General features: G+C 46.3%; 3 protein-coding genes across 3 annotated transcripts; 1 reads left to right on the top strand and 2 right to left on the bottom strand.

Annotated features, from left to right (window-relative positions):
* The first annotated feature begins 709 nt into the window (after positions 1–709).
* On the top strand, positions 710–13,502 carry LOC132383640 (histone H1-like). Its single transcript, XM_059954835.1, has 2 exons — positions 710–909; positions 12,938–13,502. Exons 1-2 carry the CDS (start codon positions 710–712, stop codon positions 13,500–13,502), a joined length of 765 nt encoding a protein of 254 aa, XP_059810818.1.
* A 599-nt stretch (positions 13,503–14,101) lies between these two features.
* Positions 14,102–14,963, bottom strand: LOC132383641 (uncharacterized). Its single transcript, XM_059954836.1, has 2 exons — positions 14,940–14,963; positions 14,102–14,497 (listed from the first exon to the last, which is right to left on the bottom strand). The coding sequence occupies exons 1-2, from the start codon at positions 14,961–14,963 to the stop codon at positions 14,102–14,104; spliced, it is 420 nt and encodes a 139-aa protein (XP_059810819.1).
* A 175-nt stretch (positions 14,964–15,138) lies between these two features.
* LOC132383896 (histone H4-like) lies at positions 15,139–15,450 on the bottom strand. Its single transcript, XM_059955094.1, has one exon. The coding sequence runs from the start codon at positions 15,448–15,450 to the stop codon at positions 15,139–15,141; it is 312 nt and encodes a 103-aa protein (XP_059811077.1).
* Positions 15,451–15,696: the final 246 nt, after the last annotated feature.

Here is a 15,696-nt window from a genome sequence, read left to right on the forward strand (position 1 = left end):
CTCTCTCACACTGTACCAGAGACTGACAGGTACAGAATGAACCCCACACACTCACACTGTACCAGAGACTGACAGGTACCAAATGAACCCCACACTCTCACACTGTACCGGAGACTGACAGATACAGAATGAACCCACACTTTCACACTCTACCAGAGACAGATGGGTACAGACATTCTGTTGTTTAACAAACATGGACAACCCTCATCACCACCTCAGTAGCACCACTTTACACTGCAATGGGCTCTTCTTGAAATTCTGTTACCTCTTTATAATTCTGTAGAGTTTATTTTAATTCTGTGAATGTTGTGTCTCCGATACTGTGTGTCTCTGAATCTGCTGTAAGCCAGTTGTATATAGCAATAAACGACTTTCATCCTCACTCAGAAATGGGTATCTCATGATGACAAATGGACTTTCGATCTCCTTCTGCCATGTTTCTTTATATAAATGTTTCATATTATCAAGAGTGTGTTTTTCTCATTTCATCTGCTTCTCTACCAGATACGATAGGTTGAATGGCCGAATACTGCACCTGTACTTTATGGTCCATTTTGTATTTTCGATTTCCTTCCTGCCGAATTTACCAACAGCGGCAACTCCCAGCGATCAGCGCCAGTTCCCATTCCACGGTGTTACCCAAAGCGACAATGGGCAGTGGAGAGAGACAAAGCAGGTTCACCCGGATACTGGCATCTCCTCCAAGGCCATGGGCATCATGAACTCGCTTGTGAACGATATCTTTGAGTGTAACGAGGGTGAGGCTTCCCGTTTGGCCCACTTCAACAAGCGGTTGTCCATCACTTCCCGGGAGATCCAGACCGCCGTGCACCTGCTGCTGCCCGGGGAACTGGCCAAACATGCCGTGTCCGAAGGGACAAAGGCGGTGACCAAGTACACCAGCTCCAAGTAAAGCTCCCCAGTGAGCTGATCAAAAACACAACAGCTCTTTTAAGAGCCACTCACAATTTCAATGAGAGAGTTGTACTACCATTTAGGTAATAAATTATACATATTTTATGTCCGGTGACTTTTACAAGAGCTAAGTCACGGTTGGCATAAACTCCCACTGCAGTGAAAAGGAATCGTTACCTCCCCTCCACATCAGTCCGTCCCACTCGGTATCCACGCCAAGCGGAGGATTGCTGCCGTTGTTGTTTTATTTCTGGCTTCAGGAGTTTATTGGTTGCAGTTGGCTAACACCTGAATCTCATTTTAACACAAGCCTGGAAGACCTCATGACTCTTTCATAGAACAACTTTTTAAAATTGCAGACTAGACGCCGTTTACAGTTTGGGAAGAGCCGTTTGTCCATAACCTGATAACGTTCACACAGTGACCGACCGCGGGCAGAAGCTGAGGGTCAGTTTTTTTCGGTTCGTGGAAACTTAGAAAATAGGTGCAGGAGTAGGCCCTTCGGCCCTTCGAGCCTGCACTGCCATTCAGTATGATCATAGCTGATCATCCAACTCAGAACCCCGTACCTGCTTTCTCTCCATATCTCCTGATCCTTTTAGCCATAAGGGCCATATCTAACTCCCTCTGAAAGATAGCCAATGAACCGGCCTCAACTGTTTCCTGTGGCAGAGAAATCCAGAGATTCACCATTCTCTGTTTGAAGAAGTTTCTCCTCATCTCGGTCTAAAAGGCTTCCCCTTTATCCTTAAACTCTGACCCCTTGTTCTGTACTTCCCCAACATCGGGAACCATCTTCCTGCCCATTCCCTTTAGAATTTTATACGTTTCAATAAGATCCCCCCTCAATCTTCTAAATTCCAGCGAGTATAAGGCCCGTCGATCCAGTCTTTCTTCAAATGAAAGTCCTGCCATCTCAGGAATCAATCTGGTGAACCTTCTTTGTACTCCCTCTATGGCAAGAATGCCCCCCCCCCCTCAGATTAGGGGGCCAGAACTGCGCACAGTTTTGAAAGGGTTGAAAGGAATTAGAGAATTGAGTTCCCAGACACTCCAATATCAACTACACTTGTGTTAAATGGGCCCTGTTTCAGTAACAGAGGGAAATGCGAAGACCTAATCTTAAAACAGGTCTGGAATTATTTAATTTCAAATTATATTTTAATAATAGGTTGATTCTTGGCGGGCTTTTTCCAAATTTCAGTGCACTTTGGGGAGGAGACGGTTACTATCCGTGCTTCTGCTTTTAAGGGCTGCTGATTGGTGGTTCTTCGATTCGGACGTTTCTTCGATTGGCAGTTCTTCGATTGGGACGTTTCTCTTCACCAATGAGAATAAGCAGGAGCACACCAATCACCAACATCAGTTTCTATTCTCAAAGAAGGTATTAAAAGGGCGAGTTGGAGCGGGGTGAGCATTCCTTTATTCTCTTTTGAAGTTAGCAGTTGCTGTGACTGTGGAAATGTCTGGACGTGGTAAAGGCAGCGCTGGCAAAGCTCGGTCCAAGGCCAAATCTCGCTCGTCTCGGGCTGGACTGCAGTTCCCGGTCGGCCGATTTGCAGCCGGCAGGAACATCACCTGTTCGTTGCTTCATGAGCGATTCCCATCGCCTCACAGAACAATATTTGCGACTTTCATTTCAAAATCAGGTTTATTATCACCGGCATGTGACGCGAAATTTGTTAACTTATCAGCAGCAGTTCAATGCAATACATAATCTAGTAGAGAGAGAAAAATAATAGTAAATAAAACATAAATACACATGTATATTGAATAGATTTTTTTAAATGTGCAAACACAGAAATACTACAAATTAATGAACGCTGCGTTGATGTGACTCCACTCCCTACAGATGTCCTGAGTACTAACAGCAGCTTATTTCGGTCCTGTGCAGTAGCCCCTCCATACCAGACAGAGATGCAGCCTGTCAGAATGCTCTCCGCGGTACGGCTATAGAGTCTACAAAGGTACATTTACCCTGTGAAACTGACGGTATCAATTGAAAAAAAAAATCGTCCACCACGGCCTCTGAATATAAATGAACAGTTTGCGAAAGCAACGGTCAGTTTGGTCAGATCTCCCGAGAGGCTCCCTCTGTGAGGCCGTGGGTCGTCTGAGATCAGACTTTGGTTTGTGCAGGGTGGGTGGATCGAGTTCTTCAGCACCGTAGTACCAGTCACTTCTCTACAAATTCCTGTCTGTCTACTACTTCCCTAAATACCCCTGTGCTCTCTGCCTCTGCCACCACCCCTGACAGTGCATTCCAAGTCCCCATTACTCTCTTTCCTTCACTTTCTTCCTCCGATCTTAAACACATGCCTTCTAGTAGAAGACATTTCACTCCTGTAAAAAATATTACTGGCTGTCTACACTAACTATGACAAGCAGGCTTTTATAATCTTCTATAAAATTTCTCCTGAGCCAATGCCATCAGATGAGAAGGTTCCAGCATGTCCACCCTCTCCTCACCACACACCTCCTCCAGACATCCTGGTAAACCCCCTCTGCCCCTGCTCCTGCACCTCCACATGCTTCCCATAATGAGGAGACCAGAACTGAACACTGTACTCTCACTGTGGCCTAGCCAGCATTTTGTAAACCTGTAACATTATATCCTGGTGTTTGAACTCAATGCCTTGTCTGATGAAGGCAAACATGCCATACACCGACATTTCCTCCTTGTCAACCTGTGCTCACAGTCAATCTCAACATCCTTCTCTTTGCCAATACTATTCATGTTCCTACCATTAACTGTGTACCCACCCTTAATGTTGGATCTCCCAAAGTGCACCCCGGGTATCCTTTTTCACCACAATGAATGTACAGAATGCAATGGGATTATCTATAATCCTACTCGCCAGAGATTTTTCATCCCTGTTTCTAGCTCTCTAAATGTTCTTGAGTTCCCTCCTGTTTTCTAAATATAGTCCTCAAACACCCTGGTTGATTCCACTTCCTAAGCCTTACATACGTTTCTCACTCTTCACTGACAAAATGTGCTTCCTCTCTCATCATCCAAGGTTCCTGAACCTTGCCATCCTGGACCCTCCCTCTTACTGGAACAAACTGGCCCTGAAACACTGTGCAGCTGATCTTTAAACAAACTCATGTCAGATGTGTATTTGTCTCAAAATCAATCCTTACAGTGTTAAGCATCAAACTTAGCTTCAATCTCTCCATTCAGTGATTGGTGTTCTGGTTTACATCCCCGTCAATCTAATTTCAACCCTCTCAGGGAGCAGCAATAAACCTCATGATACAGACCCCCCTCCAGTGAAGGTGCAAACCATCCCTCTTGTAAATGTCACCTCTGGACTAGAAGAGGTTCCAATGTTCTGGAATCCTGAAATCCTGTCCCTGGACCAGCACCTCAGCCACACATTCATCTGCTCTAACTTTCTGTCCCTAACACCACTACCACACAGCATGGGCAGTAAGCGGGTGATTACAACCTTTCAGATCCTGCCCATCAAATTGTTCCCTGACTCTCTATATTCACTCTGGGACCTCATCCCCTTTCAGTGCCCCAGACGGTCCTTTCAGCAGAGGCAACACTTCACCTGTGTGTCTGCTGGAGTTGTCTATTGCATTCGGCGCTCCCAGTGCGGCCTCGTCTACATCAGCAAGACCCAATGCAGATTGGGGGACTGCTTCGTCGAGCAGCTCCGTTCCGTCAGCCAGAATAGACAGGACCTCCCGGTTGCCACCCACTTCAACTCTGCCTCTCATTCCCCTCAAGATATGTCCATACATGGCCTCCGTTACTATCATGATGAGGCCAAACTCAGGTTGGAGGACCAACACCTCATCCACCATCAGGGTAGCCTCCAGCCTGGTGATATGAACATTGAATTCTCCAATTTCCGGTAATTCCCTCCCCCTTCCCCTATCCCAGGTCGCTCCCTGCCTCTCTCCCCTTTCCCCTTTCCACTTTCTGCTTTCTATTTTCCTTTCTGCTTATCCCCTCCCCCCTTATCTCAGAGGAGATAAGGTTTTCCACCTGGTGCCTCTAGGCCCTACCCCCACCTCTATCTCTATTACTCGGCTTCGGCCCTCTCTTCCCCCCATTCCTGATGAAGGATCACGGCCCGAAACGTTGGCTATTTTCTCACAGATGCTGCCTGACCTGCTGAGTTATTCCAGCGTTGTGCGCGTATTCTCTCATCCGTTTTCTACCTTTCCACTGGAGCCGACATGAGCCATTGTTCAGCAGCTGCTCTGAGACGTCCCTGACACTCAGTTATACAATTTACAAAACTTTTTGAAACCATCTATAAAAGTGTTTAGGAGAGGAAAAAGATCAAATAAGAAGGTAAGCTAGCCATTAATATTAAAGAGGATACAAAAAGTTACTTCAGATATACAAAGTGTAAATGAGAGGCAAAAGTCAATATTAGTTCTTTGGAAGATGATGCTGAAGAGGTAGTAATGGGGTACAGGGAAGTGGCAGAGAAGCTGAATAAGTATTGTGCTTCAATCTTCACTGGAGAAGACACTGGCAGTCTGCTGGAAATTCAGGAGAATCAGGGGGCAGAAATGAGTGAATTAGCCTTTACTGGAAGATATGAAGGTAGATAAATCAGCTGGAACAGATTTTCTACACCAGTGCTATGAAAGAGGTGACTGAAGAGATTAGTAATAATCTTTCCATAATCCCTGGATTCTGGCGTGGTTTCGGAGAACAGGAATATTGCTAACATCATTCCACTCTTGAAGAAGGGAGGAGGGCAGAAGAAAGGAGGCCAGTTAGTGTGACTTCAGTGGTTGAGAAGATGATGGACTCGATTGTTAAGGATGTATTTTCGGGCTACTTGGCAACACATGATAAAATAGGACAAAGTCAGCATGGTTTCCTTTAGGGGATATCCTGCTTCTTGAGTGTGTTGAAATTCCTTGAAAAAATAAGCAGGATAGACAAAGAGAATCAATGGATGGGTGTGTGTTATGCAATTGGATTTTTAGAAATCTCTCTAGCTTTTTATTTCACAAATTGCTGGAGGAATCAGCAGGTCAGGTAGCATCTATGGGGAAAAAGAGTACAGTCGACGTTTCGAGCCGAGACCCTTCAGCAGTCCTGCATTTCTTTCCCATACATGCTGACCCATACATCGTGACCCCTGTTTCCATCCAAGGGGTCAGTGTGGACAGGGTGGAGGATTACAAATACTTGGGGATATGAATTGACAATAAACTGGACTGGCCAAAGAACACTGATGTTGTCTACAAGATGGGTCAGAGCTGTCTCTACTTCCTGAGGAGACCGAGGTCCTTTAACATCTGCCAGATGATGCTGAGGATGTTCTACGAGTCTGTGGTGGCCAGTGCTATCATGTTTGCTGTTGTGTGCTGGGGCAGCAGGCTGAGGGTAGCAGACAACAACAGAAACAACAAACTCATTCGTATGGCCAGTGATGTTGTGGGGGTGCAACTGGATTTTCTGACGGAGGTGTCTGCAAAGAGGATGCTGTCCAAGTTTCATGCCATCTTGAACAAAGTCTCCCATCCACTTCATAATGTACTGGTTAGTCACAGGAGTACGTTCAGCCAGAGATTCATTCCACCAAGATGCAACATTGAGCGTCATAGGAAGTGATTCCTGCCTGTGCCCATCAAACTTTCCAACTCTTCCCTCGGAGTGTCAGACGCCCTGAGCCAATTGGCTGGTCCTGGACTTATTTCCACTTGGAATAATTTACTTATTATTTAATTATTTATGGTTTTATATTGCTATATTTCTACACTATTCTTCGTTGGTGCGACTGTAAGTAAACCCAATTTCCCTCTGGATCAATAAAGTATGCCTGTCTGTCTGGCCTGCTGAGTTCCTCCAGCATTTTCTGTGTGTAGTTTGGATTTCCAGCATCTGCAGACTCTCTCTTGTTTGTAGCATTATATCTCGCTCTCTTTCTTTTTTCGTACATCTTTATTGTTTTCCTGTACAGTAAGTTCTTTTTCCCTTTCCCAGTTATAGATTTAACACTGAAATGTCTCGCCGTGCAGTCACTGTCCGCCGTTGCTCCTGTGATTGACAAGTACATTGCTCCTCCTCCCGGGCTGCGGCCACGATATCATGTGATGAGCATCCCTTTCGCTGCCCTGATGTCACAGAGTCAGAGGGCCTTCGGAACGTCGTTGCCTTAGAAACAGGCCCAAGTCTCCACGTAGAAGGATCCTGGGTTGGAAGTGGAGAAAAGGCTTTCACCCGGACGGGCCTTTTTCATGAAGGGCTCAGTGATTTATTTGCAATATTTGCGGGTGACCGGCGGCTACTCTGATTGACAGCACGCACCCCCCCACTTCGGCCCGCAGCCTCCCGTCTCGTTGCATGTGATGTCACATTGACGCACCTGTTTCCTCAGCAGCGGGCGCGGGAATGTGGCAAGGCCCCGCGGAGGGGGGAGGGGGAGCGCCTTGGGCCCGGGGGTCTGTGCTTGTTCAACTTCGCCTCATAACTGAAACTGTCCTTCCTGTGATGTGGCAACCGGCTCTGATCGCAAGATTTTAAAATGTTTCTGATGTGTCCGCCACAATCACTGGTAGTTTATTCAAAATACACAGCACCATCTGCCCATTATGCCTGATCTGAAATAGCTGCCTTGTTTTTATCAGCCATTTCCTGTGAAAAAGACTACGTGCTTTTACCTTGTCTATGCTCCTCATGATCTACATACCTCTACCAGGATCATTTCTGAATCTGCTCTGCTCCAGGGAATAAATGCTAGTCTATACAACCTGTCCTTGTAACTCAGACTCGCCAGGACGAAGCAAACATCTGCTATTTTTTTCTCTCTGCACTCTCTCTAGTTTAAGAACAGTTTCCCATCAACACTATACACAATATCCCCCGTCAGTCCTCACCAAAGACTTTTATATTTACAACATATCATCTCAAACCAAAAAAAAATCTTCTCAACTCTTATACTCTGCAATGACTGAAGAAGGCCAGCAGGTCAAAGACCATATCTCGCTGAAATATCGCTTTCAGTGAACTGTGCATTCACTTGGACATTGTTTCTATAAATTACTAACAAAAAGGTCCCAGCACCTAGTGGCACACAACTAGACAGAGACCTCTAGTTTGAGGCACAGCCCTCAACCGTCAGCCTCTGCTTCCTGTCACTGAGGCAATTATGAAACCAATCAACCATCTCCCCTGGATTCCATCTCTCAGATTTAACCTCCCAGACCAGAGTCAAAGGCCTGTCTACTGTCCACTGAGGCAACATCCACAACTAACCTCATCTACGCCCTTGGGCAAGATAATTGTCAGATATGATTTCCCTTGCACAAAACTGTGCTGTCTGTCTTGAATCAGACCAAATGTTGGTAGATCCTGTTTCTCAAAACCTCCTCCAACAAATTACCCAACACTGATATCAGACTGTTGGGCCAGTAGTTTCCTGACTAGTTTCCTGGCACTGCATTAAAACAAAAGACCTTAAGTTATTGGAGCAGGATTGGGTCTTTTGGCTCATCCAGTCTGTTCCATTATTCCATCATGCCTGATTTATTATCCATCCCAACACCATTCTCTGGCCTTTTCCCCATAAACATGCAGGTGGACTGGGAGAATCAGGTAGGTGCTGGACCCCAGGATAGGGAGTTTGTGGAGTGTATAAGGGATGTATTTTTGGAACAGCTTGTGCTTGAGACAACCAGGAACGAGGCTATTTTGTACTTGGTGATGTGTAATGAACAGGAATTGATAAGTGATCTTGAAGTAAAGGAGCCATTAGGAAGTAGTGATCATAACATGATAAGTTTTTATCTACAATTTGAGAGGGATAGGGACAGATCAGAGGTGTCAGTGTTGCAATTAAATAAAGGAGACTACGGAGCCATGAGGGAAGAGCTGGCCAAAGTTAAATGGGCGGATGGCCTGGCAGGAAAGACAGTGGATCAGCAGTGGCAGATATTCTTGGGCTTAATACAAAAGATGCAAATGCAGTTCATTCCAATGAGAAGGAAGGATTCAAAGAGGGGGAACGGGCCACAGTGGTTGACAAAGGAAGTCAGAGATTGTATAGCATTAAAGAAAAAGAAGTATGACAGGGCTAAGATGAGTGGGAATACAGATGATTGGGAAAGTTTTAAGGAACAGCAAGATCTTAACTAAAAAAGCAATACGGAGAGAAAAAAATCAGGTATGAGCTCAGTCTAGCCAGGAATATAAAAGGGGATAGCAAAAGCTTTTTTAGCTATGTGAAGAGAAAGAAGAAAGTTAAGAACAATGTTGGCCCCTTGAAGAATGAATTGGGAGAAATTGTTATGGGAAACAGGGAAATGGCAACAGAATTTAATGCATACTTTAGATCTGTCTTCACCAGGGAGGACACAAGCAATCTCCCAGATGTATGGATGGGCCAGGGTCATAAGATATCAGAGGAATTGAGACAGATTGACATTAGGAAAGAAACTGTGATGAGTAGACTGGTAGGACTGAAGGCTAATAATTCCCCGGGTCCGGATGGTCTTCATCCGAGGGTTCTAAAAGAGGTGGCTCAGGAAATTGCGGATGCATTGGTAATCATTTTCCAATGTTCCTTAGATTCAGGATCAGTTCCTGAAGATTGGAGAGTGGCTAATGTTGTCCCACTTTTCAAGAAGGGAGGGAAGGGGAAAACGGAGAACTATCGCCCTGTTAGCCTAACGTCAGTCGTGGGGAAGATGCTTGAGTCCATTATTAAGGACGAAATAGTGGCACATCTAGATGGCAGAAATAGGATTAGGCCGAGCCAGCATGGATTTACCAAGGGCAAATCATGCTTGACTAATCTGTTGGAGTTTTTTGAGGGTGTAACAAGGATGTTAGACGAGGGTAAGCCAGTGGATGTTGTGTACCTAGATTTTCAGAAGGCATTCGATAAGGTGCCACATAGGGGATTGGTGAGGAAAATCAGAGCTCATGGCATTGAGGGCAGGGTTTCAACATGGATAGAAAACTGGTTGGCAGATAAAAAGCAAAGGGTAGCAGTGAATGGGTGTTTCTCTGACTGGCTGGAGGTGACTAGTGGGGTACCACAGGGCTCTGTATTGGGACCACAGCTCTTTACGATTTATGTCAATGATTTAGATGAGGGCATTGAAATCTATATCAGCAAGTTTGTTGACGATACTAAACTGGGTGGCAGTGTGACATGCAAAGAGGACGTTAGGAGAATACAGGGAGACTTGGATAGGCTGAGTGAGTGGGCAGATACTTGACAGATGCCATTCAATGTGAATAAATGTGAAGTTATCCACTTTGGAAGCTGGAACATGAGGGCAGAGTATTGTCTGAACGGTGTCGAGTTACGTAAGGGAGAAATGCAAAGAGACCTAGGATGGGATTACACTGCTCGCCTCCCGATAGGCTGAGATATTGTGGAGCAGACATGTTGGTAAATCACACAGAGGTGCAATGGGAACATGCTTACATCAGACGGGCATTTTGACATCCCCAGCATTAAGCAGATTACCTTTGTATGAAAAGCTTCAGTTTCCAGGAGTAATTTGGCTGATGCAGGATCAGTTCATCCCTCAGCAGAAAAAAATGTTTGAAAGGGAAAATGAGGCAACCATCACCAACAACGGAAGACAAAGGCAGCATAAAATAACATGAGAGAGCAAAGAATATCACAAAAGTTAGTGGGAAGCTAAATGATTAGGGAACTTAAAAAGAACAGAAGGTAACTAAAATAGTAATATGGAGAGTACAGATGAATTATTATAGTAACTGGCCAATAGTATAAAGGAAGATACAAGATTTTTTTCAGACATTTAAAGAGTAAAAGAGAGGCAAGACTGGATCAAGATTCAGGTTTCCCATTCTCACCTTCAGAATCACATCACTCCCTGATCCTCTTTTACACTGTTTAGTTTATTCTGTATGTCTTACTTAACCCGTCAATCTTGATCATTTAGTGAAGAGGACCACAGCGTGGCAAATGCACTTAAATACAGATAAATATGAGGCACTGCACCTTGCAATGTCAAACCAGTGTAGAACTTACAGTATGAATGATCGGTCATTAGGGAGTGTAATGGACCTGAGAGATTTAGGGTTAAATCTCTCACACACAGTTCATTGAAAGCGGTGTCACTGGTAGACAGGGTGGTGAAGAACGGGGTTTAACATGCTGGTCTTCATTAGCCAGGGGACTGAGTATATCAGTTGGGACATTATGTTACAGTTGTGTAAGTGACTGGAGGCCACACTTATCGTTTTGTGTACAGCTCTTGTCACCGTTTTAGGAAACTGGGTTAAATTTTGGAGAGTATAGAAAAGATTTCCAAGGAGGTTCTCAGTTATACAGACAGGTTGGTCAGACAATGTCCGTTGTCCTTTATTCTTTGGAATCAGAATCTTTTATCAACGTGTTATATGACAATGAATCTGTCATTTTATTTTGACTGCAGTACAATGCGATGAAGGTGCAGATGTGAACAGTGTATTGTTATGAATGTACCACAGCTCTGAGGGGCCGAAGGAGCGGGAGCAGCCTCCTCCTTCCGGAGAATCGCAAGATCGCTATTAATTCGGGACTCGGACCCAGGAAGTGAGAGACAATCCAACGGTTTTGGCCATTGTTCTTAGAGGCACCTGCGTGACGTGCATGTCCCTGCTACGTGACAGCTACCATGGATATGGATACCCTCGGGCAATGTGGGGCTGGGGATTGCATCACCCTACTTTGATGGACATCTACAACTCTGCAAGTCAAGATAAAAGGGGACTGCAGGAGGGAGTACCCCAGCGACGCACCAGAAGGACACCCTCGCTCAGTGCTCCCGTAATAGCTGGAAGCCACTCAACGCCACTTGCGCTCCTAACTCCTTTGCCTGTGGAGCGGGTGGCTGATAATACCGAGAAGGACTTCGAAGTAACAACGGGGAAACAACGTTCCCCTGATTTTACGGAGGGGCTTTATAAAGTCCCGGGCAAGTTTTTTTTTCGTTTTTCACCGATCCCTCTAAAACACCTGAAACCCAACGATTCCCCGAAAGGCAGACTTCTGAGTGACTTTTATATTTCCAACGGACAATATATTATCCCCTAGACAACAGTCGAGATTACTTCTTAATGATGATTATTACTATACCCGTGCATTACATTGAGTATTGACGACGTGCATTATCTGAATGTTTGTATTAACCTTACTTTTTTGCCCATTTATAAATAAAAACGTTTGAAAATAGTGACATCAGACTTCAACGGACCTCTCTATCTTTGCTGGTAAGTTATCCAGTTACGGGATACGTAACAGTATCAGCATAACGTGAAGAGATTCTGGGAATCGCGAACAACGCGGACAAAATGCTGGAGAAACCCAACAAGTCAGGCAGCATCTCCCACCAGAGTCCTGAGGAAGGGTCTCAGCCCGAAATGTCGGCTGCTTATTCCCACCATTGATGCTGCCTGACTTGATGATTTCCGCCAGCATTGAGTGTGTATTGTGTCAGAGAGTGTGAGTTAAATGAGCGGCGGCTTAAACCAGTGTCACTGTGTTTGTGGGTCCGAACACATCGTAGAATTTCTCAGCGCCTCCTGTAGAAAATGAAAAGATTTTTTTGTTATGGAAGCGGCCCACTCCCCGGCTCAGTCCCGAAGAGGGAATTAACCGCAAAGTTTTAATTAGTTTAAATAATTCAGCCGCAAAGCAGAGAACAGGTCACCGATCGGGAGAAAGTACGCGGGCAATGCAGTAACGAAACGGGTTAAAATAGAAAGCGCTGCCTTTAATCACGATTAAACTTTCTTTCCAGCGAACATTTTGGCCTCAGTGACAGACAGGGACTAGTCCGAGTTTCCGCCGCGTCCGATTTGAACTGGAATCGGCGAGTTTTTGAGGAGAGAGAAACACAGAAAAATGAAGCTGCCGGGAGCTGCCAGCAGGATGTCTCCGCCCCGTCCGCTCGCTGTCTTTAAATTGCTCTGTGCCGCCACCTTTCGCTTCATTTCTCATTCAGTTCTGATTGTGAGAAGGATTTACCAGAGTCGCCGACATGACTGAGACAGCACCCGCCGAAACGGCTCCTCCAGCCGCACCCGCCGCCGCAAAGAAGACTCCCAAGAAGAAGGCGGCTGCCCGGAGCAACCAACCGGTCCCACGCTGAGCGAACAGATCGATAAGATCGTGGCGGGTTGTCGCGATAGGAAGGGTATGTCCTACGCTGCCATCATTAAGACTCTGGTTGACAGCGGTGTCGATGTGGTGAAACGTCGCCACCAGATCAAGATGAGCATCAAGAGGAAACTGGAAAGCGGCTCCTTGGTTCAGGCCAAGGGCTCGGGTATTTCGGGATCCTTTAAATCCGGTAAAGGGAAAAGTGCCGTGAAGGTGGTGAAGAAAGCGAAGAAGCCATCGGCAAAGAAATCTGCAAACAAGAAATCTCCCAGCAAGAAGCTTGGCGCCAAGAAACCAGCGGCTAAAAAAGTGGGAGCTAAGAAACCAGCGGCTAAGAAAGTGGCAGCAAATAAACCCGCGGCTAAGAAAGCGGCGCCGAAGCCCAAGAGCCCCAAGAAAGCCGCAGCCCCGAAGACGAAGGCGGCCAAGAAGCCGAAGTCGAAATCCGCGAAACCCAAGAAGACAGCAGTCAAAAAGTGAATTGAGAATACACCATTTGTAACTATCTGAACCCAACGACTCTTCTCAGAGCCACCCACATCTCAGAAAAGAGCTGATTCAAAGTGTTGTGATTCCCGTCCCGGGTCTGACTGAGCTTTCCGCGGGAACTTCTCACATAGAACCGGAGATTGACGGTACCTGACATATGGTGCGGCCGTTCCGTCTCTGTGTCTGAAATAAGACACGGATGCCCGAGTTGAGATTGAGAGATATGGCATGTGGGCAGTTTCAGGCCAAATTCCTTCTCCGATGCCGGGAGAGAGTGACTGAGACATTGACACCAGCGGAGATTCAGCTGAGTTGATTGGGAACTGCTGAAACCTACGCGAGAGGGGAGGGGGCGTGTTGAGAGAGGGATCCGTCTCTGGGGACGGACTGCAGCGGGAGGATATATATGAGGATATATATATACCCGGTAGCATTGTGGACTGACCTTCATTCAGGTCCCAGCTACAAAACTACTGTTTATTTACACAAAATAACAACACCAAACATGTACAATATTTGGCAGCCCTTTCCTTTGCCGTGGTAGTGGCTCTTAAAAGAGCCTTTTCTGGTGTTTGGTGTGCAGGCTGGGCTTAGGCGCGCTCCCCGCGTATGCGGCGGGCCAACTGGATTTCCTTGGGCATAATGGTGACTCGCTTGGCGTGGATGGCGCACAGGTTAGTGTCCTCAAAGAGCCCGACCAGGTAAGCCTCACTTGCCTCCTGCAGGGACATGACGGCCGAGCTCTGGAAACGCAGATCGGTTTTGAAGTCCTGAGCAATCTCCCGGAACAGGCGCTGGAAGGGAAGTTTGCGGATGAGCAGCTCGGTGGATTTCTGGTAGCGCCGGATCTCCCTCAGAGCCACGGTGCCGGGCCGGTAGCGATGAGGCTTGTTCCTTCCGCCGGTGGCAGGAGCGCTCTTCCGCCAGTCGATTTGCGCGCTGTCGGCTTGGTACAGGCCATTCTGCTTCGGGAGTGAGAACACAGTCTGAAATACAGGAACAAGACAGACGAAACGGGCTCCAGCACAGTCTTGTATACCGCTTATGATCAGCTGAACACCAGCTGTCTATTAAAGGATCTATTAAAGGTTTATTAATTTCAAGCAGGCTGGCGGAGAATAACAATCTAGGACAAAATGGGAAACTGTTAACTGGCGGTCGAATTTCATCCAATCAGAATGCACTGTAATTGACGCCCGATAAATTTCAAATCGCCCGCCAATTTCAGCACACCCAACAATGGTGCTTTTTTTTTTATTATTTACAATTAATTCTATCACGGATCATACATTTTCAGTTTCATTTAATATCTAAATCAGTTAAGATCTGAATGCATAATTACGGAATTGTTCCTCTAAAAAAGTGAACTTATTTCTGACCCAGACAGACGGGAAGATTAAGATCATTATAAATGCATTCAGCATTTACGGTAATCACTGTCTGCAAAGGCATAATCGCCGCTAAATTTCAAGCGGAACAGATTAATGGATTTCAAATTTCACCAGATAAATACAGTAGGATCGATAAAAAAAAAAATTAAAAGGTTGTGGACACGGCTCCGTCTGTGAGGCGGTGGGTGGCTCTTAGTAGAGCCTTTGTTTTGTTCTTGGGAGGAAGTGGGAGTTTTTCAGCCGCCGAAGCCATAGAGAGTGCGGCCCTGGCGTTTCAGAGCGTACACCACATCCATGGCAGTGACCGTCTTGCGCTTGGCGTGTTCAGTGTAGGTGACCGCATCCCGGATCACATTCTCCCGGAAAACCTTCAGCACCCCGCGGGTCTCCTCGTAGATCAGACCCGAGATCCGCTTGACGCCGCCACGGCGAGCCAGACGGCGGATGGCCGGTTTGGTGATGCCCTGGATGTTATCACGGAGCACTTTACGGTGCCGCTTGGCTCCGCCTTTGCCCAGTCCTTTGCCTCCTTTCCCTCTGCCAGACATGATGCTGCTTCACTCAGGTCGCTGCTCAGTGACAAACTGACTGCTGATGTCTCCTTTTATACACAGCGCCCCGACCTGCCCAAGAAACACGCAGAGAGATAGAGGCGGGGAGGGGAGGAGACAGAGTCAGAGTGACGGACAGAGCCGATAGCGGCCTCTCATCGTCCAGCTCCGCCTTCACTTTATTACGCCCGCCATTATCCGACACAAAGCGCTTCAGTGGGAAAAAAAAACTCCCTCACACAC

Source organism: Hypanus sabinus, chromosome 31 (assembly GCF_030144855.1).
Source record: "Hypanus sabinus isolate sHypSab1 chromosome 31, sHypSab1.hap1, whole genome shotgun sequence".
Classification (NCBI taxonomy): Eukaryota; Metazoa; Chordata; class Chondrichthyes; order Myliobatiformes; family Dasyatidae; genus Hypanus; species Hypanus sabinus.

Coding starts and splice junctions, on each gene's coding strand:
- LOC132383640 (XM_059954835.1), top strand. CDS start 710: ATGGGCATCATGAACTCGCTTGTGAACGATATCTTTGAGTGTAACGAG. Junction 910..12,937: donor ACCAAGTACACCAGCTCCAA/GTAAAGCTCCCC, acceptor CGGCTCCTCCAG/CCGCACCCGCCGCCGCAAAG.
- LOC132383896 (XM_059955094.1), bottom strand. CDS start 15,450: ATGTCTGGCAGAGGGAAAGGAGGCAAAGGACTGGGCAAAGGCGGAGCC.
- LOC132383641 (XM_059954836.1), bottom strand. CDS start 14,963: ATGCCTTTGCAGACAGTGATTACC. Junction 14,498..14,939: donor CTTTGCAGACAGTGATTACC/GTAAATGCTGAA, acceptor CCTGTATTTCAG/ACTGTGTTCTCACTCCCGAA.